Source organism: Anomalospiza imberbis, chromosome 3 (genome assembly GCF_031753505.1).
Source record: "Anomalospiza imberbis isolate Cuckoo-Finch-1a 21T00152 chromosome 3, ASM3175350v1, whole genome shotgun sequence".
NCBI classification, from domain to species: Eukaryota; Metazoa; Chordata; class Aves; order Passeriformes; family Viduidae; genus Anomalospiza; species Anomalospiza imberbis.
Genome location: NC_089683.1, coordinates 108,249,373 through 108,274,570, shown reverse-complemented (window position 1 = coordinate 108,274,570; position 25,198 = coordinate 108,249,373). Strand labels below are relative to the sequence as shown.

Below are 25,198 nucleotides of genomic sequence, written 5' to 3'. Positions count from 1 at the left end.
GGTAGCTGTGAGGATGAGGGTCAGCTTTTCAGATTTGCAGGTGCTGGGACATGTGGGGTTTGTGGTTTCATTCATCCTCCTCTGTGAAGGCTGTCCTTAACAAGACTCTGGCACTAAGCCACTGCTGGGGCAGCGACAGGAGAGGAGTGGGGCCTTCCCAGTTGTCTCCCCAGTCTGCTGGAGGCTCCTTGTCCTGTTTTCTGTGCTGGACCTCCCATTACTGTCAGTGCTGAGCTGCCATTAGCTCTTCCTCTGAATCACCATTGGCAGTGCTCCCCAAACAGCCAGCTTGGCATATGCCGACAGCTGTTGAATATCAGCCAAAAGTGCAGGTTTATCCTTTTGCCGTCTTTTTAGGCTCTTCTTGGTTCCCTTCCCCGATTCTATTGCTTCATTCATTTTGGGTATTTCTTCCAGCAGCAATTGCACATCTCCTCTGGATCTTGTTTTCCTTGTTCTGTCACAGGAATTCGGACTATTGCCTACAGGGCTCAGGTGAAGCCCAGATTTAGTTCTGCTGCCTTTCCACTTTCTTTCTGCCCCCAGGAAATTAAACACCCCCACAGAAAAAGCTTCCTACTCTGTTTTTCCTACATGTAAGGAAAGAACATTTCGTTTATGAGACATGCTATGTCTTTTCTTTCCTCATATTATGAACTCTTCAGTGAGAAAACTATTTATTTTCTCTCTTCTATACTGTGAAGTATATTATTGGTCCCATCAAAATTATATCTATATCAATTACGGTGGTTTTCACTCCAAAAGAAATGGGAAAAACCTTAAGGTTGCATGGAAGAATTTGGTCTGAAATACTTAATTCAACGAAGACATTCTGAGAAAACAAGAATTGTTCAAGTGAATTTTTTTGTGGTCTGAGGTGCCAAGGAAATAGACACAGTACTTGAGCTTCTGAATCAACTTCTTAAGAAATGTTATTTCTACAAAGACTAAATAGCTATTTCATTTTTAAGCATTTTCAGAGTGACAAGATAGACAGATTATCTCCAAAATGTTCTGTCCTTACAAATTAGCAATATTATTAAATAATGAGTTGTATGGATAGGTGCCATCCTGTGCCCAAGTCAGGGAATATTAAGTGCTGAAAGGAATGTTATCTGCAATTAGCTGAAACTGTCTTCTTACTTTCTTGAATTTCACTTTTTTTCCCCAGGAGGTCTGAATTAGTCTAAACCACTTGTCAGAGATCTCATTTATTTTTGATATGTTGTCCTATGCTGCTTTCTGCATTATTCAGAAAGGGAAAAATAATCTGAGTGGATAGAATAAAAAGAAAATAGAAAATTCAAAAGACAATCCTGAGTATTTACCCAATTTTCACATTTGATCCTTTGACTGAAAAAGCATCTATAAGAGTGGCATTTCTTCTGGCTCATAGCCAAATGAAGGGAAAAACATCTCAGCTTAACTGGGTAAAGCTTGTCTGCCTACCACTGCAACTGGGAAACTCAGTTACTTACTATCACAGACTTGCCAGAACAAAACAGACAAAAATTTCCTGCCATTTAAATTTTGTTTATGATCAGCACAAAAATTAGCAATGTCATCTCCTTTACTCAGATTCCATGCCCATCTCCCTGAAGAGCACAACTGAGCACCAGATGTGTGCAGCAGACTTTCTTCTGGCCTGATTTCAGAAAATCTTAGAAAGGGATCTGTCCCAGTGCTGCTGTTACTTTGGGGTATTAATTTGGGTGGATCTTTGTCGTGTTGTGAGGGGTCAGTGCAGAAGAAGAAGCGGGCAATGGGTCTTGGGTGGAAAATCCGAGGGTCCTTTATTCTTCTTGCCGCAGTAACAAGAATGCTCCCGAATACAGCCAAACACTAAGACCTCTAACAAGGGCCAATCCCAATTTATGTACACTAACATGGAGCATTCTAGAAACTTCTAACCAATCATGACAGGCAAGGTAATCTAAATTAAGCTAGTAACTCCCATGATCCCATTCAAACAAACTTTAACTCTCCCAAACTTGAAACAGTGTCCCTGAACTTAGGGTGTAGCTTTCCATGGCCTTGAGTTGAGCCTGGCTATGACTGGCTTGCTGGCCAGGCCATTGGATCTCCACAGGTGTGGGGGGAGATGTGTCCTGAGCAATGCAGCAGATATGTACCTCTATATCAGCACATCCACCTCTGCTAGGGGACTCACCCTGATCCCAGCAGGATTTGGTCACCCTGAGCAGAAGCAACAGCTTGTAGCAGCACATATACTATTGCAATAAGGACAAACCCCAGCTTCTTTCTTACTGCAAAGCAAATGCTCTGCAGGAATCTCTGGGGCTGCTTATGTCCGAGACTGACATGGTGCTGAATCTCCAACCCACAGCCTGCTCCTGCTGTGGAACTACAGCCCTCTGGTGGCGCCAAATCACTTATTTTGTCAGGAGCTGCATAACATAAAAGGGAAAAACTCACCTTTGGGCTCTGACCACTAACCTGGTGTTGCCTGAAGCGATAAGAATATCTCTGGGGGAGGAGTCCAAGAAGCAGGGTGCAAGTCAGCATCCATCTGTGATGCCCTGCAGGGACATGACCCACCAGATAAAAACTTCCAAAGAAAATTCAGCCACTGAGTGCAAGGACACTTAAGAAGTGGGAGAGTATTTACCTCCCAGGACTAGGAGAGACCTTAGAAATCATTGTCCTGAAAAAATTACTTGCCCTGGGAAGAGGCCAGTAAGGACCCCTCACTAGTGTTCTGACAATCAGCAATAAAACTTTTTCTCTCTCCTAAAGGAGGAAGAAACAAGTATCCCTTACACCTGGATAGAGTTTGTTTAGCTTGATCTTTAAAGTGCTTAAATGGCTGAGATCTTGCAATATTTTACTCCCTGTGCTTCATTAGAGGAACGATTAGCCTACTTGTCTTATATCTCATTCACAGCTTATATTGCACAGTTTAAGTCATCATTCCTTGACCTATTTACTATGGTCATGGGAAAGGAAAAAACACACAAGGCGCTTTTTTTTTTTTTTTTTTTTTTCCCAGTGTGCTGGTCTCTTTGAATATATGTTCTTTGATTCTTCCTGAAAGCTAATCAGCACAAATTCATCTTTCTGATCAATCATATTCACAAAAAGGTTCTGCTTTGAATGTCTTCACAGCAGTTTTTTCAGATAGGTAATGTTATGTATTTGGACATGGCTCTTGAGCATCAGTTTTCAAAATTAAGAATAACCTCAATTCCCATCTATGAGATCTTAGCATGAAACATTTGTGACACATTTCATTATCACACCTTCTCTGAAGTTTTGTTCTGGACTACAGGAACAGGAAACCCTTGGCTATAGAAACAGGCTCTGAATAAAGACAAATAACTTGAAAAGACAGCAAGGGTGAATTGAGTGCCTTAGCTGGGCTGTACCAGTAGTGTGATCGTTTTGCAGCAGGAGTTGTACCAACAAGCTGTCATATTATTACTGAGAAAACACTCAACTTGGAGGATTAATTTGAAAACTCTGAGCCCACTGCCTTGGGGGATCTATTTGACTCTTACCCTGTCTTTACCTACCAACGTAGAAAAGGTTTTTGCCATGAGAAAAAGAAACAGAGCTGGAAGTCCCCAGGATAGGGAGAGTACAGGAGCTCCAAGGTTGCCCCACAGCAATGGCCAGCAAAACGTGGCCAACCACAGCTGGGACTGGACTAGCTCTTATCAGAAAGATAGACTTCCTTTGGATTGTGACATTTTTCAATGCATTTTAGGCATTTTGATTTAGTTTGAGAAACTTGTGTTGACTTAGCTAAGCAGTAAGGCGTACAAGCAGGTTTTTGGCACTGCCAAAATATACTCATGTTGTGCATAAGGGATATAGCCAAGTTAGATTGCAAAGTGGTTTATAGCAATACAAGCAGTTAAAGAAAAAACAAACCACCCTCTCGTACGACAGATTTATTGAGCTGTGTAAGTAAACACCCATTCTGGGCTGATGGTGGTAGCTCATATAGCGCATTTAAACAGCAAAGAACCAGCCTTCAGATTTTGTTATTGGAAGAAGTCACACATAACGTGGGGACAAAGAGGGAAAGTGCAAATTGTTTCTGTATGTTCCTCCTTGTTTATACTGCAGGCGTTAGGATGAAAAGTGTTCTTTATATCTGTTCTTCAATACACACTTATTGATTTAAATTTAAAATATTTGAAGCAGTTTGTTAGGCATTTCATTGATGTGTACACAGATAACCTCTCAGTCTTTGAGCCATCTCTAAATAGGAAACAGTGGACAAGATCCCCGTGTAATTCACTTTCGTGGTCCATTAGATGAGCCAAATAATTCAGTGCATAACAGAAGCAGATTGATTTTTCTGAGGTGCTTTTGATTCTTTAGTTTTGAAAAGAGTATGAGCTGTAGTTTGTTCCAAACTGGTTCTCTTTTTAGGCTATCTTATTCTGATTTGCTGCATTTGTGGGCTTCTTGCTACAAGAAGGACATGGAGGTGCTGGAGGGTCTGCAGCACAAGTCTGATGAAGAGGAGCTGAGGGAGCTGGGCGTGTTTAGCCTGGAGAAAAGGAGGCCTGGGGAAGACCTTATCTCTCTCTACAACTACATGAAGGAGGTTGTAGTGAGGTGGGGTTTGTTTTTTCTGTCAAGTAACAAGAGACAGGATGAGAGGAAATGACCTTAAGTTGTGCTAGGGGAGGGTTTGGTTGGATATTAGGAAAAATTTTTGCCAGAAGGATTATCAAGTGTTGGAACAGGTTGCCCAGGGAAGTGGTGGAATCACCATACCTGGAAATGTTCAAAAACTTGTGGATGTGACAGCTGGGGACATGGTTTAGTGGTTCAAAAACTTGTGGATGTGACAGCTGGGGACATGGTTTAGTGGTGAACATGGCAGTGCAAGGTTCTTAGAGGCCTTTTCCAGACTTAAAAATTCTGTAATTTCTATGATTTGCATGTTCACAAGCTGTCTGGAGGCCAGGGTCCAGACTCCTTAAGTCACCTCCATCTCAAAAAGTCACTAACACAGAGCCTGAGTCATGTAAGCTTGCCTTGGCCCTGGTAAAGCTGTGTCTATAGCAAGTCACCAATGGAAACTGCCCAAGATGAGGTCTTGGAATCAGGGATCTCACCTTAGAGACATGCATGTAATAGCAAAGCATTGCTATACCAAACCCAGATTTTCCCAGTAGAAGGCATGGGATAAATTCCAGTAACAAAAACTGGGACTGCAAGGGTTCCCCTGCAGACAGACTACTCCATTTAGGGACATGGTGAGTCACTGAAAGGCCTGTCCTTTTACTACCTAAGAAGTTAAGGTCAGCACGGAGTCAGTGCTTCTTCCAGCCACTGAGAGAGAGATGGAATTATTGAATTCCTGAGAGAGAGAGCATCTGAGAGAGAACATCTGAGAGAGAGATGGAATTACTACATATGTAATAGTATTTACATGGGCTATTATTTTACTGAAAGGCTGTCTAAAGCCATAAAAATTCTTGCCATGAAAATACACCGCCCACAATCCAGCAGAATCTACTTTCTGATCTCTTCTGAAAGACTAACTTTGTTAAAAGCTCAGCTTCATTGCTGGGGCAAGCAGGCTGCTCCTGCCAGAGAGCTGCAAATGCCGATATGTTTGTGCAGCATGGAGACCAGTGGTTTCACATTCACTGGTTCATAAAGATCCCAGACATTTCTGAAAGATCTATCTCTGTATTGCTATTTATATACTTTGGAAGTAGACTGTGGAGCTGCACAGTATGTGTGCACAGCCTAAGTTAATTTTCTGAAAAATCATTTGATCTTTCCCCATGGCACTTCCAAATAATCTGAAGCAGAATAAGAAATATGTAGGAAATGTCTAATGAACTTTTCCTCATTTTGATTCAGATTTAGTAGCAGAGAACCCAGACTTTCTTTTTGAAGTTGAACTTTTTGAGTTAGCTGAGCACTAGCTTCTTTCTTCACCTCTGTACTTGCCATCAGTGCCTTGAGATCTGTTCAAAATACATGAGATTTACGTATTCATTTAAGATATGACCATTAAGAAGTGAAATTGACTTTTATATGAATTATTTACAGAGATGTCAAAACTGGAGTGGCTTGGTGTGGGCTTTTTGTCTGGGCAAATAAATTAGGGAAGAACACATCCAAGAAATAGGATTTTTTTCAAAATGAAAGACAGGAAAAAAAATACTAGAGGAGATGCAACGAGGGGAAATTAAAGCCTCTCAGGGAATGGCAGCACACACGACTCCATTACAGTGGAATTAAAGGAAGAATGGTGGCTCCCCCTGGAAAGTCCACCAAGTCATGAGGTGACATGGCTTTTGGCTATCCCCAAAGAAAGTAGCTTCCCACAGAGGCTTTGTTAAGCCAGGGGTTTTAATACCACTGCTCCTTGGGTGCTTCTCATGCCAGGTAGAATCAACCTGCAGAAAAGTCTGACATGAAGTCTGAAGTGAGAAGCAAATGCCCAAATATTACCCATGGAGCTGGAATCATATTAATTTTTATATACTATTCTGTCATTCTAAATGATCACAAAACTGTCAAATAACAAAAAATCAAGGGCTGCCATCCACTCACAGTAAAATCCTGTCTCAGCAGAAGGCCTCTGTGCACAGCCCTGGGGACACCCCCATGGGACAAAGCTCTACCCCCAGCACAGCCATGAAAGGCTTTGAGCTCAGCCTCCAAAACTGCAAAGCAGTTGTTTTGTTTTCCATGGACAATGCTTTAATCCACCGGGTGAAAGCTGGACGTTGCTCTCTTTTATCCTGGCTGTACACAATTGCAATGCTCGAAAAGAAAAGCCCCTAGCCCTTCTGTGCCTGCCACTCCTCTGAAATGCTGATGCCTTGATGGGCAGCTCCAAGGCGGGGCCATTGGGATTTATTTAGTTCACTGCCACAGATGATGCCTTTAGTGCCACAAACCACCCTGGAGACAAGTCCTAATCGTCTGGGGGGGTGGGGGTGATTATGTTCAGTTCTTCTTCCCCAAGCCCCCCAGACATAATTCAGATCCAAACTGGAGAGACAGGCAGGCACACAAGAGGGGACTCCAGCACTGCACAGCCCCTCTGAAGCCATGTACAGGAGCAGCTTCCTCCGTGAGGTACGCAAGGAGAAGTACGAGCGGTCAGATGCCTACGATGAGCTGCGAGGCTCCCCGGAATTCGACAGTTTGGCCCAAGCCCGGGGCTTGGAGAACCTGCAGGAGCTCAACGAGCGCTTCGCCAGCTACATCAACCGGGCGCGTGTACTGGAGCAGCGCAACACCATCCTGCGCAAGCAGCTGGAGACCTTCCAGCGCATGGATGAGCTGGTGGGCTTGGACGAAGCCTTTGCTGGGCAGATCGAGTTCAACCGGCAGAGGATGCGGGAGCTGGCTTCTGACCGAGCCAAGCTGGAACGGGAGGAGAAGGATGCCCAGCGCATGCTCGATGAGTATCGCAACAAGTAAGGCTTACAATCCACGGAAGATGGGTGGTGTCATTTCCATAGTTAATCTTTGTAGTAGGGATGGGTTCAGTGTCACCAGCTACTTCTCGTGTGTGGCTGATGCCTCTGTGTGTGTGTCAGATTTTTCAAGAGGGATGGCATGTAAGCCCATGGCAAAAAGTAAGGTACCAGGACTTAGGGAGCTGCAGCTTTGCCTTTTATGGTCTCACTGCTCCTAGATGGGAAAATGCCCTCTCCGTTCCACAGCAGCAGCCATGGCACATGTTGGCTGCTGTTGTTCATTAGACTTAGGAGAACTGAGCTCTGAGCTGCAAAGAGGAAATAACTCTATTTGACTCCCAGGTGTATCAAAGCAAGTGTTGTGTCTGAGCAGCCCAGAGTTACACAATGCCAAACATCTCCTGAAATGTGCGGGATGTCTCTGAGAAACTCTTATTTATAGCCACTATGAAGCACCTGGGCCAGTCTGTACCAACCACATCTTTGATGTGACATGAAAAGAAAGGAGATACATTTTTTTCCTGGTGTGTAAAATTTGCCCTCCTCTTCTGACTTGCATCTTGTATTTCCATCTCATGCCACTAAAACAATAAAAATAGGCTTCCCCACATTTCACCTCTTTAACCTCTGTACAACCATAAATCAAAGAGCAGGAGCCTCACATGCTGATGGAGATGAGTGCCTTCCCTCCAGCAACAGGGAATTTTGGTCACATGGCTTAATTACACAAGAGTTGGTGAGCATTGCTCATAGGTCAAAAGAGTTTAATCCTCCTGTTACTTATTGGTCAGGGATTTTTTTACTCCCAAATTGTCTATCTGGCTATTTCACCCATGAAAATTTGGCACACTGCCAAATGAGCAGCCACGTGGGTGTTGTGAGATACAGCATACCTATAGAAATACCAAGCCCCGATCTCTCTTTTTCATCTGACAGGAGAGAATAGCCCATCCAGGTGCACTGAGGCACTGATTGCTGCCAGTGGCCAGATGTCTAGAGTGTCCTGGCTCAGTGCCAGTGGCTAATAAGTACTTGATTAGGCAGAATTGTATTCCAATTTTTATGAGCAGGAAATTCAACTAAGAGTCAATGCTGTAATTTAGCTGTTAACTCTGGTACTTGCTCCTGTGTTTTCATTGCACAGTGCCCATGAGTATTTGACTACACTCAGTACTTAATTTTCTAGCTGCATGTTAGTTAAAAATCTGTGTGAATAGTACAGGATTAGTAATGTGACACAAAGTAATTTGCTTTTATTAGAGCTGCTTTAAGCAAACTATAAATAGGCAGGGAATAATACAGGGCATTGAAAATCCAGAGGAGGAGACAACAAAAAGGACTGTGCTTTCAGAAAGTAAGATTTAGGACCTGCTAAAGGGGTAGTTAGTGGCTTCCTAGAAAAAAAAAGGGTGGTACTTTGTTGTACAATCCTGGGATGCTCACTCAGCAACTGTAAACAAAAGTAAGAAGGAAACTTTGACTAAATCAAAGCCAAAAATTGCAATTTAAAAATTAAAGATACACAGGGCCATGACAATGGAAGGACAGTGGCTGCTTTTTAACCAAATTGCACCAATTGGTTTACATCAACAAGTGAATTTTGGTGGTTCTTTTTTATTTTTTTTTCGTTGGGAGCTGCTGAATTTATGTAGAAGACAGATATGAACATTTCTTCAGTGTCTGAAATACTTGGAATGGTTTTGAGTTGCAGGTTTTAAAACAATGCCACTGGTCTGGCAACATGTTCTCTGCCATCTGATGGCTCTGATTTCAGTTCCTGAAAGTTATAAACAAAGGTCCCTAAACAAAATATGGGAGGAATAATCTTCTGTGCCCTATTAGGGGCTGCTGAAACCGGAAACATTCTTGTGCTGAAGCCCTGCTCTCCTCCCTGAGTCTGCATTCTGTTGGCAACAGGCACTGCAGGTTTCTTGCTGCATCTTGAACCATAAAGCTTTTGGTGCACTAGGATTAACAAAATCTCTTAGAGGGGAGCATTTTGAATCAATTAACTGACAAATGTCTGTGTCCTTCACTAATTCAAAGAATTTTGACTTTTACAACACATTCTTTCACTCACCTTCACTATTGGGGAAATAGATTTATATCTAAGTAAACCTTTTAAGCTACATTTATATAAATAGGCCTTAGACAGAGTAGGGCCTGAGACTACTGGGTCTGTGCAATTAAATGTTCATGGACCATTAAAAAGTAGAACTTAGATTAAAATTTATTTTTTAATCCTCTCTGGTCACATTCATAGCTTTCCTCATTAACAAGAATAGTTCAGACTCTGTACCAGGGGAGAATTCTTTCTATTGAAGTTGCAAAAAAAAAAAAAAAAAAAAAAAATCAATTCTGGGAATAGTCTGGATGCATCTCATAAAAAGACTAATTATGCTGCCTTTATTGACCACCACTGTTATGGCAACATTGTATCTGGCTGTGGGACAGGATGGTATTTCTCTCTCCATGATATTGGGAAAGATGCTGGAATGCAGATTTTAGTGGTCTTGACCAAACAGGATTAATGGACTTCAGAAATTAAAAGTCTTGCTAATCAATTGTTTAATTTAAAAAATTGTGCCCTGCTAATACAGTGAATTTTGAACAGGCAATATGAATCCCTGGACACAGTAATTGGCACAGTGTTCTCCAAGATGTGCTGCGTGGTGATACTCTGATGAGCTAACACCCTTTGAGGCCACAGTGGAGACCCAACACGTGTGAGAAAACGAAAAGTGGTAAAACACAATAGCTGGGATATGGGGGCTCCACTGGCAAAGCTGCCTTCCAGCCCTGTCTGCAAGGATTTTCTTGCCACTGCTACTGCATCTCTGGTGATAGGAAGGACTTTATCCTGCTGCAGCTAAGATGAGGAGCATTTGCCTGCCCTCCACACTCTCCACAATCTGCCAGAATTTTGCCCTGTGGTTGTCAGCTGCTCGGCAGTGGCTTCTTGATAACACAGGTAGAATCTGTTCATAAATCAGCAGAGCACAGCCCTCTTGGGCTCATCTGAGCATTCAGGGTATGACCCTGGATGACAACTATTCCTGGTCTGTCCATCATCCTTGTAGGACCTCTCTTTCATAGTCTGTGCTGTCCTTGGCATCCAAATTGCTGTCTGTTGAGAGAAGGTTAGTGAAGTGGATCAGGGAAAGAGAAAATGACAAAGGTAGTAGCCAAGAGGTGCAGAAGTTCAGTAGGATTCAACAGAGAGGCACCATTTTTCTTCAGATGAAAGGCTCAGGTTTGACACCAAATTGAGTATCTGGTCATTGTGCATTGCTGGGGTGGATTGTTGCTGTTTCCTCTTTGGAGGGGAGCGAGCCCTTGCACTGCAGCAGAGGCATGGTCCAAAAAAAAAAAGAGGTGACTGAAATCTTTAATCCTCTGATCTGCTTTCTTTGAGTCTGGCAGCTCCCTCCCCTCCATTCTTTTCCCCTATGCAAAAAAAAACAGTTAACATACTTTTTCTTTCAACAGTCCAAAAATATTTGTAGCCGACCTAAAGCTACCTGACTAGGTGAGAAGGTTCGTGTTTTGTTGGTTTTTTTTGGTTTTTTTTTTTTTTTTTTTTTTTTTTTGTTTTTTTTTTTTTTTTTTTTTTTTAAATGAAGCAAATTAACTTCATGGCTCTTAAGCTCCAGGAATGTCTGATCAGCAACCATCTATTAAAAAATTTTTGGACATGACTAGCCAATTGCTAAACATCAAAATCAACTTTGAAGCATAACAGGGTTGCGACTTGTCAGCCATTGCACTCACAGATACATTTCAGCCGGCACAGAGGCATCCTGACGTCTCTGAAACATTTCAAAGAGGTCCATAGCACTTTTGCACTGGTCTTGTGGAAAAAATTGAACATCACTTGAAAGAAATTCTCCTTCAAAGGATAATCATGAAACACTAACTCTCTCAAGCTGCCAGGTGGATTTATGGCTGTGTGGCACAACACATATTTGGGTTATTTGAGAGTGAAGGAAAATGTAGCTGAATATTTTAGTAAGCGAAAAATTTTCTGAGTGAGGATCCAGCAATGAGGGAGATCTGAATTACATTAGGGCTGAGGTTCAGATACTGAATCCATCAGATGGTTGTATATTATTGTGAGTAGAAAACAAGCCTTTTATTGCAACTGTGTATTTGATTTTCACAAGATGCCACAATTTGCTGCATTCTTGCTCAGTTGTCAGAAAGTGTATACTGTCAAGTGCACACAGAAAAAAAATTAAATAGATAGAAAACTGGCTGGAGTTGAGCTACTTGTTAAACACCTGAAACAAAGGCAGTCTCACTTCTGAAGCTGAAAAATATTCTAGCCTTGGAAGTAAAACTGGTGTTAGTACTAATTGGCAAAAAAGGACATTGTTTTAGTCTTATCAGCAATTTGTTAGCGTAATAATGAAATAAAACCTTATCATTTTCACCTGGCTCTTTGCTGTTCGTGTAAGAATTGAAAATAGACCAGTGACCAACCCTGCTAATATTCTGGGATTTCAGAAGAAGTTGGTAAACCACAGCACCAGGTTAAATCCATTTCCTTGCTCTGCCAAGTTCTTCCTTTGTGGTCCTGGTCAGTTTGTGAGTGACATCATCCACTCAGCTTTCCAGTATGTGTTGAAAGAGTTGATAATAACACTGGTTGTTCATCCTTCAGGAGATGAAAAGGAGGAACTGAGGTTGACATGATCATTACAACTAGATCCTTGATGTGTTCAGTCCAGGAACTGTCAGGTTCCCAGTTGACTTAAATTAAAAATCAAAGGGAGGAAATCCCTTTGATATTGACAGCACATCTGGGCTGGATCAATTATTTCAGAAGACAAACAGGGACTTATGTTCAGTTCTGAATTTTGGCTTGTATTGATGTCCATTGCTTTTACTGCAAATGAAGACTCCTTATCACCAGAGCTGACTCGTCACCCGCCAGAGTGTTTCTTGTAGGAAGTAAGATAATGATAGCTTTTTTATATCTCTCTACATCTATTATTTTAGGGAAAGAAAAGTGCTAAACTTAACTGGTTAAGACTGTATTTCTGCTGCTGTTGGAGTTTGATAAGTCACTTGTTCAGTACTGATGGCAAAGTTGCCAAAGTTGCTTCTGGCTGGTGGTTTTTCATGAGCTTTTTTGTTGTTTCTTTGTTTGTTTGTTTTTTAATGGAGTCTTATTAAGCCAAATCTACTGTTAAACATTGCATATGAGGTTTACTTAAGGAAGGGAATAAATTACAATAATCAACAAGTAAGTTTTGTGCTCTGTGGCTAAAAGGATTTTCTAGAAAATAATTCTATTTACATACAAATGTGAAGCCCTAATTCTTAAAGAATATGTGCTGTTTCCTCAAACCAAACATAAACACATTACACATCCATCTTGGCATCAGGAACATGCACTTCATGCACTTGTAGAGGTTTTATAAAAGCATAAGAATAGTTGGTTAAATGCAGTCCTTACTAAGGCTCACTTGTTTTTCTGACCAAGCTAATATACAAATTACCATTAAAGGGGACACAAAGCTTGATCCATCTAAGCATCTTAATCCAACATCTTTCCTACATGGTCAATATGTAAAATTGCAATATTCGTGTTTAACGTGTCTGTCATTAAAGTGCCTTTTGAGCAACAGCAGGTATAATAGAAAACCAAGACCAGTGCAATTAAATGTTCACGTGCCATCGTAACAAATCCTCACACAGTAATCACTGCTGAATGGCTGTCACTGCAGTGCAATACCAATGGAATATGCTTTTATTGTAGATAATCTATTCTTGAAAATTCTGTAAAAAAGTTATAGCAAATATATGGCATTTCATTGTATTCTGTTACGTAAGTTGAAGACAAGAATTTAGGCAATTCTGAAATTACTCTCAGCATCTGGGACCAAAAAATAATTAATGCCAATCTATGAAAAAATATTTTGGGCCCTTCCAAGATTCATATTCTCCTTTAGCATGGAGCATATCTTGTGCATGACAGTGCAGATGAAAATGCAGTTTGCAGAGGGATGAACCGCTGAACTTTATCTCCTTTTCTCTACTTGCAGGTATAGAAACGAACGTGAATATCAGCAGAGGCTAAAAGAAACCCTGGAGCGCCTTAATAAAGTAAGTCTGGGAAAATGCCAGGGAAAAAGTGTAAAACTTTTTTCCTTTGGTTTCATTTAATACAGCGAGCTGCTTTGAAGAAGCAGTGGGAAGATTAAATGTCAGAGCAAGGCATTCCTTATCCTTACGCCCTTCTCCATCCTCCTCCTCCCTGTCTAAGTGTCTGAGCCTCGGCATGTGCGTACCTTTTCTCCACACTTTTTAAACACAGGTACTGTATTAAAATACAGTCACTAGTGATAACTGTGCTATGAAGAATTGCTGATTAAGTCCATGTTTTGAAGCCTGGAGTATCTCAAAGCTCCTTAGTCCCTTGCAGGATATGGTTGGCCCTTCCCAGGACAGACCCTCAGCTTCCCATTAGGTTTCCAAATAAAAGAGAAGCCACAGCTCCCACAGGTTTGTTCCTTTTATATCAAGATACATGCTCTTAAACTAATACAATGGGAAAAGCAATAATAAAAATAACAACATTTAATGTAATATAAAGCTCAGAGAAAGATAAAAGCTGGCTGAAGTATTTTGGAAGTTTCCAGACCAGGTCTGTGAAACTGAAAAATCCTGATTCATCCTCTCTCGCTGCTAGCCTTCATCTGGGTGAAGAACACAGTATTATATCTTCCCCCAGTTCCCCTTTGCACAGGCTATCATTCATCTTTGGTATTGGAAAACAATTAAAGGTGGATTAGATAGCAATTATTTTTTTGTTTCCTTGCTACAAATGGCTGGACCTGATCTGCTGGACCACTGTCATATCAATGATATGCATGTTTTATATTAAGAAAAGACAGAAAGTGCGTTTTAGCATTTCTATCTCCAGTGAGCTCTTGACATCCTGCGTCAGTTGTTTTCCAGAACAATCTGCTCTTGAACATCCTGAAAACCCTTAAAAAATTAGTGACGTTATCTCTTTTGTAAGGGGTTGTTGGAGCTGGTAAGTCTGTCTTTGCAGTTCCTCTCAACAAATCTGCAGCTAAAGAAAAGTGAATTGGTTCACCAACCCTAGGCACAGCTCACCTAATCTTGAGGCACAAGAGTGTTTTTTATCCCAGGATGTCCCTGGACACCCCTGTTGCAGCAGCTTCTTGCACTGGGAGCACCAAGTGCTGGAGAGAATACAGATGGTTTCTGTACAGGGCCCAGGATGTCCCCTGAAAACCTGCACGTGCAGGTGCAAACTCATTCTTTATCTGTCAGCTGGGAAAACACTGGTTCTGGAGAGATCTAAAGAATTTCTCTTCCACAGTAATGATAATATTGCTTCAGCACATGGACCAGTGTTCTGGAATCATAACATAAAGCAGAATGGCTTTTCAGAAGTTGAGTGATTAGCAAATACTGCAAAGTTCAAAAGAAAATGTGTAGACACTACACTGTTCTGATACACAACTCCATTGAGGGAGCTGGTTGCTTTGAAAGCATAGAATAAAAGCAGAATTATTTCCCCCCTTTGAGGGTACATTTGGAAAGCCAAAAACTGCTTTTGTTTATCACATGCAGAAATATTTGCTTGTAGGTATTATCTGAGGGCCTGGGGGCTTTTTTTGGCTCCCTCCCAAACCTCCCAACATGGCCATTGTCCTGCTGATCTTCCTCTCAATAGGATGGGAGAGGAGCGCAGAAAAGCAGCGGGCATTCCTGATGGCTGGCTCTGAATGTGCTGGGCTGGATGTGTCTGAATCAGCCCCTGGCTCACAAAGCAGAGCCTGCTGGAGAGTTGAGTGCCTGGGAGGCTTAGCAGCACAATGAGACAGCCAACATCTACACATTTTTGGAACAGCGCGTGCTGTATGCATGCAAAAGGCAAAATCCTCTTCTACCAGTCATGTGCTGCACCCACAGATCTCCGTGGTTTGTTTGCAACCCGTGATCCGCTCACAGATTTTTACAGCTGATAATGGCACATGGGTAATTTGAAAGTGATTCCTTCAAGTACTTATTTTTTTATTCTTTGACTTAAATGCAGAAAACAGGATTTTCTTGAGGCAAATTGCAAACTGGTGGAGGAACTGGCAAGTTTTATACAGTTGCAAGGAAGATTCAGTTAAAAATTTTTAAGATGCTTTCTCAAAAATTATATTTTACATTCGTAGTTAATGCCAAACCTAAACAGGAAATAATGCATTAAATAGAAAAATAAAACATATCACTACTCTCACATATTTGTAAAATATATTGACAAGTTCCATGGAAATTATCCTAAATTCCATGTTTTGTGTTAAATAACGTAACATAGGAAAAATGTAAATTAGGCCTTTGAACAGAAATTGAGATTTCATTAGGTTTAAAGACCAATGCCACTCATACCTGTGTACTCTGAGATCATGGTTGCTAGTCATATGGTTTTTTCTTTGAACTAATTGTATGTTAGCAGCTTTTGTCTTTGCACATCCCAAAGAATTATAAACTTGTGCAGCAAGGTGATTTTTTCTAAACTTGGTCAACTGTCATTTTTATTTCCAGAAATTACTCCAAACTGATAAACATCTGTGGCATTTGAGAACACACCAAAGAGAGTGCAAATACTGCGGACCATCCTGGGGTTTTAGAAGGACTTTTTCACTAGGGACCTTAAAAAGGCATCAGGATACCTCAGATCTTGTCATGACACTAGAGAAATCAACGCCTTAGTCGGCTGATTTCGGCTCATTTGTTTAAGACTCATTCACCGTTTCAAGATTTTAACATCAAAATCTCATATATCAAATGTCTGCTACTTGGCTCCCAGCGTTATTTTGACAGTGCCAGTGCCAAACTCTATTGTAAACTACATTTGTGCAAGGCATGGTGAATAACATGGCTCCTGCTTGCTGGTTTCATGATATTGCTGTATGTTCCAGTTGGCTCTTACACTCCAGGCAGGCTGCTCCAGGGGCACAGTGACTGATGCAGTGCCTGTGGGACTGCTGTGGGTTTGGCACTCAGCCACGCATCCCACCATGCCACGTGTCTCTGCATTGCAGGAAGCTGATGAGGCCTTGCTGTGCAACCTGGAGTTGCAGATCGAGTCCCAGTTCCTGCAGGATGACATCAATGCTACAAAGGACAGATACAAGAAGGTAACTGGCTGAAATTGCTGTTTTCCTTGTAGAGATAGATGTGGAACTTTGCCCTTCTCCATGATCAAATGGTGGCAAATTAAAGCAAATTGCATTCGTGTTTTGGGGGGTGCATATAGCACTGTTTATTTTCAGTGGACACAACAGATGGATGGTTTCCAGCACCCAAACACACTTCTCAGGGTCCAGTCACTCCAGCTGTAGCAGAGTCTTGAATTTGTCAACCTGGTGTCATCGTTTAACCCAAAGTGCAGATCAAGCTGTCTTATATTTCATGCTAAGGAAGCTGTTGCTTTCATCATCCAATTTTTTGGGAAAGTGCACTCCACTTAATCAGCAGACATATGCCTGTGGATGTATGATTCCACTGCATCTGACTTTAACATTTGTTGCCTTCTTCCTGGGAGAACTGTGGGTCTTGGGATCAGGCTACTGTCCCATCTTTGCTGTTTTTGAAAAAAGTGACTCTTTTTTTTCAGGCCACATGCAAAGGTATTTGTGATTCTTATTTTGAAAATCTCCTGTGAAATTGGAAATCATGGAATCTTCAATTAAGACTATGAACTGTATAGTCCTTAGCCAAAAGTCTGTGATATACCTCAGTGTGACAAAACTGCTAGCACTCCTGCACTCAAAAGCAGTTATAAAATCGTATTCCAAACCCAAGCCTCAACATGAATTGGACTTTTACAGGTTAAAAGAATTACATATCTAGAAATAAGCCCCAGGAATACATGGAAATGTCTACCTTGCTATGGCATTTTCTAATGAAAATGTTTTTACCTTATCACAGAACCTCATGGAAATCCAGACCTATGTCAATGTCTTGCAGCAGATCATCCAGACCACTCCTCGTGTGTCCCCAATAACCACTGGCATATGTGAGGCAAGTATGGCTGTTGGGAAGTGCATGCACCTCTAAGTAAGAAAGAGATAATGTTTGCAACTAAAGTGTCCCAGATCCTTTAACTTCTGCTCCAAGGTTAGGGGAAAACTGTCAAAACAATGTGTAAGTACTGAATAGTGAATGTGGGAGAAAAAAATTACTGTAGCTTTGAAAAACTGTATCAATGAGGAAAGAGAGATTAGCTTTGTCAGGTGCACTCCAGCATATATATTAGTCCCATAAATGTGTGATACAAAGGTATTTGAAGTAGTTGTGTTTCTTCTCTGAGGAGGAGCTGGCAGGATATATGAATATTTGAAGAGAAAGGAAATCCTATCCTGAAGGGTGAGATATGGTGAAAATTTAAATAAAATTAATTGATACAGAATAGATGAAAACTTGGTGATTTCCACCAATATGAGTGTCTATGGCAGGAATGTTTATTATTTGAAAGAAGATGTGAACAGGGTCTAAGCTCTACTGTTACAGTCCTGCCATCTGATATCTTTATTCTTAAAGCTGTGCTACCATTCAACAGAATTTGGCTTGAGGTTCAATACCCATCTTTTATCTGTCTTTTGCCATTTTCTATTTGTCTTTATAGTTTATTTCCAGTAGTGCAATTTCTTTTGGCGCTTTCTAGGAGTGAAACATAATTTCCTGTACACACATTGTTTTCTTCCAACCAGGAAAAACTGATAGCAGAGAGGAGGATCCCGGTTCTGCAGAGCCAGCTGGAGGAATACAAGAGCATCCTCTGCCAGCTACAAGCACAGAAATACAAGCTGCAGACAGAGGTATTGAAATCACTAGCCACAAACACAGCCATGTTGCCCATGATCTGCTTTTTTATGGTTACTTGGTAAAACCTCTAACATGGCTTTACCATGGTTATGTTAACTTGGTGGACTTGGAAGTGTGTTTTCCTTTTAGATTTCCATCTCTTTCTTCAGCTGTTTCATTCCCATTCTCTCAGTGGAACAAATTGTCAGGTTTAGATGGCCAGGGTGGGCTGTAGGTATTGTAGGTGCGATGAAGCTGTCTTTGCTTATCAGAGGGGATGATGTGGGAAGGTTTCCACAATGCAACTGGATTCCTGCAGGACAGAATCAGCAGGTCATTGTGAATGGAAAAGTCCCACAGGGCTCCTATGACTTTCTTACTTGCTGAGCTCTGGCTGGAAATTTGCTCCATGAAAACTGATGGGGAACCCTCAGGGCTCTGCCCAATCTTTTCTATCACTGCCACATCCAATGCTGAGCTTGCTGTGGGAAGAACTGGACAGGTTTGGGGAGCAAAACTGAGAGGGCTGTTGAGCTACATTTGGCTTTCTGCCTTCATCCATGTCACTACTAAGCATTAAGCCACCATCTCTTAACTGGACACTACCAGCAGGACAAACCATATGCTTTTTGCCAAGCCTTGATTTGCAGAAAATGTCTGGCCAAAACTTTGACTAGTTGTCCTTGCCCATCTCCCAGCCAAACCTGCCCTAAATCTACCTTCTGTCTCCAGCCAGTGCCTTTAAACCTGAGTGCAGTGCAGGGCTGAGGGTAGCAGGAGGTGGAGGAGCAGCTGAAGGCTGCAGTGGATAGAAACCAGATCTGAACAGTTGCCAATAGCATCTCTACCTCCATGTAGTTGAATCATTTTTAGCCGATGGGATGGAGAATGACCCCAAGTGCAGCTTCCTTTGTGCCTTGAGGTGTCCATCCAGGTGAGAGGAATGAAATATTGACAAAACCATCTTTTGGTGGGATTTTGGACTCCTTTGGAGAGCCATAGCAGCAGCTCATAACATCCCGAGCATAACTTCTTTCATTAGGGTCAGGACAGTGTATTTTCCTTGGTCTCTTTCTCACGTCTGATGCTGTGGTGGAAAGGACACATGCGCTCTGGGATGGACAGGAATCAATATGGGGGATGAAATAGTGAATCAATATAGAGAAAAAGGGGAGGAAATCAGCTTTCTGCTGGCAGATGGAGAGAGGCAGTCTTTGGGGAATTTATCGTGCTGCTTTCAAAATCAAATCTTCCCATCCCATTTAGAAATAGATTATTCATTCATACATTCTTGTGCCTTGAGATTAAAAGAGTGAAATAGCTTTATGAGTGGAAGTCAGTAACATAGTTGCTTGTGATGGTGAAAGCTGGATCTGATGACTGAGGTGTCATCAAGTTTCTTTGCTTTCCTGTTTTTGGACCTGACAGCCATGTGCCTGAGAGGTCATGGACACCACCCCATGAGCACTGAACAGAAAAGAGTCCCAGTCTACTCGTACACTACCAACGTAACCAAACCAATGACAAGGGGCATCACTTCTATATTTAGGCTCTTAAAAGAGCCTAAATTTTTTAATCTTGCCTGAAGCATATAGAAATAAATCAATTATTGAAGAATTCATTAGTCACTTATTGCCCCATTAACTTTTTGTGAGTTCATCTCTTTGAAATGTAGGGGGAAAAAAGTGACAAAATAGCTATAATAAATAGCTAAAAATAGCAGAAGATAGTGAGGGCAGATTTACAGGGTGAAATATCCCACCTGAAACTCAACCTTTATTTTTGGAAGGTGACTTTTGCCACCTCCTGGTTGATGTGCTCATTGATTTTATCGATGAAGAAAAAGGCTGAGGAATTAAATTCAAAAGGAGAGTTCTTTATTTAAAATGCGACTTTTGGTCTTATTTGCCCGCTCTGCAGACCACAGAGAAAGAGGAGTGGGTATTTCTTGAGCTCATCTTCCCAGTTAAGAACTTTTACTGTCCTTGTAAGTCCCTGCCCACTCTGATAAGTTACTGTTTTATGAATAACTGAACAAAGGTAGTGAAATTGCTCCTGTGTTTCAGCAGTGCAGCATCACATTGTAATAAAGCATGACTTGCCTTTCATTATGCTTAAAATATGGGGATGGTGAATTTTCCAAAGCTGCTTCTTTCAGCACCGATTTTATTTTACCAGACAACCATGTTGGAGCAAGCAATTAAAAACACCCAGGAGAGTTATGATGATGAAATTCAGCTTTACAATGAGCAGATTGAAAACCTTAGGAAGGGGATAGAGGAGGCTGAGAGGATCTTGGAGAAGTACACCACTGACTGCCGCCAGCTGGTGATCTACCAGCAGTCCCTGGAGAATGAGCTGGAACGGTACAAACGGATCATCGAGAATGAGGACAGCCGGTAAGGCTGGATTTCTGGGCACTCACAAAGTGACCAGTGATCTCTTTTATCTCTTTTGAAAAACATATGTTCAAGGACATTTGATTCACCCAAAGCCGTAGCATTTTCACACCTTTCACTGGTAGATATCTAGGGATAGAAATATAAATACGTGCAAAATCTGGTCAAACTTCTGCCAAGGAAAGGGTCAGAGGCATTTTGGGCTTTTCTGTCCATGCAGTCTCCTTTCCATATGCTGTCCTGGCATTGGTGTACAGAGCACACAAAAGCAATCTGAACATCCTCTCCTCAGACTGGGTGTTGGTGACACTTCCTTGACACTACCTGCAGGTCGATTTTTGGAGGGTGCAGACAAAGCAAATGCCCTGTAAAGCAAAGCATTCTTCACAGCAAAGCCATTCCTCAGGTGTGGGGAGAAAGAGGAAAAATACAAGAAATTGGCAAGGATTTGGGTTGTGCTTAAACCTACAGAGGAGCACTGTCTCCCTCTAATGGCAACCATCAGCCACAGTGGAGAAAAGGATCTTTCACAGCAGCAGAGACAGACCTCTGAGCACCCAAACTACTGCTCTGGGCTGTGCAGAAGATGCAGGGTAAGAGCACTCACTAAATAGTCCATCCTATGTGTGGGGAATGGGAATTTAATTAATTTTCAGCGTCTTATTTTGGACACTGAGGTCTAGTTAGAAGTATCTTCACAGACTAATTCTCAATGCCAAAAATCACATCGACACAGGGTCTCTGACAGGACAAAAGATCTCAAATTACAGCAGAGCAGACTGGGGAGGCCAAAGATACTGTAATTGTTTTGCAATAGGCCTGCATCTCAATTTTAATTTTTAACCCTTAACACTAATGACTCCTCAAATGTTTTCCAAGGAAGACTGCTCCAAATTTCCTATTTTGCCAGCCAGCATGGTAAAAATGGATTTACAGTCCTTGCTGACCTCTGGTAGGCTTGCACTGACTGTTTACCCATCTAAAAGACTTCCCATCTTTTCAAAGTGCCATGCTAAATGCAAAGCTATTGCTACATGTTGTAATTACTGGTGTATTTTACCTACTGGAGTATCCCATGTCTCCTGCTGGCAGAAACCAGCCTCACTCCTGTGAAGGTTCTGTGACTGTCTTGATTTTCCCCAGACAAGAAACAGGTTCCTGCCATTCTTTTTGACTCCTCACCACAGAGAAATACATTTCTTTAACCTCTGTGCTTGATTTTGCACAATTTCACTTGCTTTCGCCAAAATGGTGGGGAAAGAACTGATGGATGTGCATATTCTCCCCAGGTTGAACTCTGCTATAGCAGGAACCCCAGTCACTCTCTTCACACAGATTTACCGACCTGCCCAGCCTCAGGCTTCGAGGGGAAGAGGTAAAACTGTGATGTGTCTTTCCGTGTCTGTCAGGAGAAGCATCATAGTATTTTAAGCTGTTTGTCCATCTGTCTTTAATATGGCCACCAGTCTTGACAGCCTGACTACAGGCTTGTAAATGCATAAATTTCAGCTGAGCTCAGCTGGCCTTGAGACAAGCTGTCAAAGGCCAAAACCACAAGCAAAAGCATTTCTTTGCTAAGTTCTACAGTTTACTACTTAGGCCAATCAAGTGTAAAATCAAAAAGGCACCTGAAATGGTGGAAAGAGCTGCAGGTTTTGTGTTGACTCATTCTGAGTTTGTTTGCACTTTAGTGATGTGCAAAGAGCACCAAGGCATGTTGAGTGCCACAGGCCATTTTTGAGGCCTGTTTTCCTATGAATGTTGTTTTCTCCATGTTGTATGTTGGCATGTTAGAATTAAGATGCTTGTAAACCTGCTGACAAGGAAAGAGCCCTGGCTCATTTGGCCAGGGCTAAATGAGCAAGACTGCTCTTAACAAAGGAGTTGATGTGATAGGTTCTAACATATGGCATGACTTAAATCCAAGGATCACTGGAGTTTTAATAATGACAAACTGCCTTGAGAATGGAGACAAACTATCCTATGAGGGATGTTTTTGGAATGCAGCTGTAATTTTTCTGACTACCGTGTGAACTGAAGCAGTTTTATATTAAATGGCCTGAGGCATTTATATAATGCCTGAGGCCAGATCCTCAGCATCTGTAAATAACTACTGTCATGCAAAGTGGTGTTTTATACATGCTGAGGATTTGGCCTGTCTCTAGACACACCACTGATTCCTCCTGCATGACGAGCACGGTATTTCATGTGTGTTACTGTACTGTGGCAGGGGACAAAACAGCTGCCTTGGAGAAAATATGTTAATATCTGTCTGTCCCCTTGTTCTTGTAATTACCAGTACCAACCCCTATCTCCTCTGCTCTAGCTGCTCATGCCATGGAAATCAGTACCTTGCCCATGCTCCTGCTGCTGCTAAGCTGTCATGGGATCTGTGGCTACTGATTGCCCAGGAGGTCAGAATCACAGGGTTCTAAGAGCTCAATGACAGTGTCTGAGTGATGCCATTGCAGATGGGTGGTTTCTCAGCTCTGTGACCACCAGCCACTGCTACTCCCTCCTGACATGACTCTCAACATCTGTCCATACTCCAAATTTTCAGGAGAGGAGGTGCCTGGCTCGCTTTTATCCCCCCCGAGATACAAAGGCTCTCCACCTGCAGTAGTGAGGGCAAGAGGCAGCTCTAATATTTGCAGTGACTGTATTCAAGCAGTGTTTTTTGTTCCCTTTGCTTTGATTTTTCTTTAGATATCACCCAGGCCATGCAAGACATTGCCAGTGTAAAGCCCAGGCAAAAAGGCCTGACAAAGAAAACTGCAAGGAAAAAGGAGCTGATGTCAAAAGACATAACTGACAGTCACTCGCCTGAAAGAATGTACGAAAGAACTCTGGAAGGTTTTGACCAAGATCAGATGGAGTTTAGGCATGAAGGCTCAGTCAGGTGTGAACCTGAGCAAGAAGGATCAGAATCTGATGAAAAAGAAATGGGCCCAGAGGACGTGCCTGATGGAGCCCGGATTAGTAAAGCCTTTGATAAATTGTGTAATATTGTAAGGGAGAAAATAAAAGTCCACAAGAGACCAGAGGCTAAGTCTGAGGCCCATCCCAAAGGGCGTTATGTGCTGGTGACAGGGGAGGAAGGCTATGAAGAACCATGCATCTTGGCCCCCTGTATCCCTGCTGGGGGAGGGATCACAGTTTCCACTGGCAATGGGAAGGTGATGAATGGTGGTGACGTGGAGCCCATACCAGAGCTGCCAGAACCTGCTGAACCACCAGAAAAAGAGAAAGGGGAAATCTGTGAAAGGAGGGAAGAGTTTGAACTCCCAGATAAACAGAGAGAGGAGGGGAAAGAAGATGTGCTTGAATGGGGGAAAAAAGCAAGAGGAAAAATTGAGCAAATCACAAAGTACCCGGACATCTCTGAGCCTGAGACAGTTCCTTCCTCTGGTCTGATAAGCCCAACTGAGCCAGGACTCCTCCGAGAGACAGAATATGAGCGAGAAGATAAGCAGGGCCTTTTGTTCAGGGAAGCAGCCTTACCTGGCTCCATGAGCTATGAGAAGGTGGAGGTGGTGGAGTCCATTGAGAAGTTTTCAGATGACAGAATTCAGACATATGAAGAGACAGCAATGATTGTAGAGACAATGATAGAGAAGACAAGCAAGAAGAAACCAGGTGACAAAGGCTCTTAAGTGACACATACCCTCTGATAGTCGACTTGTCTGGCATAGTTATTAAATGACTGTGTTTTTTTCCTGACCGAATGATACAGTAGTGAGATTTTTGCTGTTTGGTATGGCACAGATTGAAACCTTGATGGCAATTCTGTCTGATGTAGGCTCACCTTTGGTGCAACAACCAGTAGTGCTCTCCAGGGCACATCCTATGCAACTGATTTTCATGATTAGGACACATGGGAAGAAATTATTATGACAGAGCTGCCTGGCTTTCCACAGTATCCGGGACAAATTTGCATATTCCTCTACTGCTCCTTTAACTGCTGTACGACCCCCCATCTCTGAGACAGCTGCAAATGTTAACTTGTGACATCTGGTTCATTTAATAAAAGTTTTGCCTTCTACTGAAGATACTCGCTGTGGGTTTATTTTGCCTATAACATTGACTCACACACCCTACTTGTAAACATCACCTGACAGGTGCGCAGGAGTTTTTCCAGGGAAAGGGCTGGATACCTCTTAAATAACCTGTTCCAAAATTCTCCATTTCCGAGTCTTTAAGTAGCAATGAGCTTGGCAGACCTTTCTTTTTGGAAATAAAGACAAACTTCCTGTACTCAAGATAAGCTCTTACTGCAGATCTTCTCAGAATAAAATTTCCTGAAGGGACATCTCCCTTACAAAAGCTACTATTTGTCCTTCACCAACACAACTAATGTACTTACAAATGCCAACAAGCTTTTGTGCAGACTGCAGCCAAAGACAGAGTATTTAGGTATTTTATTTTTAAGTATTTCCTTGGACTGTAGAGTTTCATACTGCCACAGGATCCTGTCTCACTCCTGTCGCCTGCAGTCACATGGAGCTCCACAGGATTGTTGGAATAAGCAGT

General features: G+C 42.0%; 1 protein-coding gene across 1 annotated transcript; it reads left to right on the top strand.

Annotated features, from left to right (window-relative positions):
* The first annotated feature begins 6,282 nt into the window (after positions 1–6,282).
* BFSP1 (beaded filament structural protein 1) lies at positions 6,283–24,711 on the top strand. Its single transcript, XM_068186336.1, has 8 exons — positions 6,283–7,427; positions 13,481–13,541; positions 16,505–16,600; positions 17,394–17,486; positions 18,176–18,283; positions 20,448–20,668; positions 21,958–22,043; positions 23,375–24,711. The coding sequence occupies exons 1-8, from the start codon at positions 7,057–7,059 to the stop codon at positions 24,319–24,321; spliced, it is 1,983 nt and encodes a 660-aa protein (XP_068042437.1). The 5' UTR covers positions 6,283–7,056; the 3' UTR covers positions 24,322–24,711.
* The last annotated feature ends 487 nt before the right edge of the window (positions 24,712–25,198 follow it).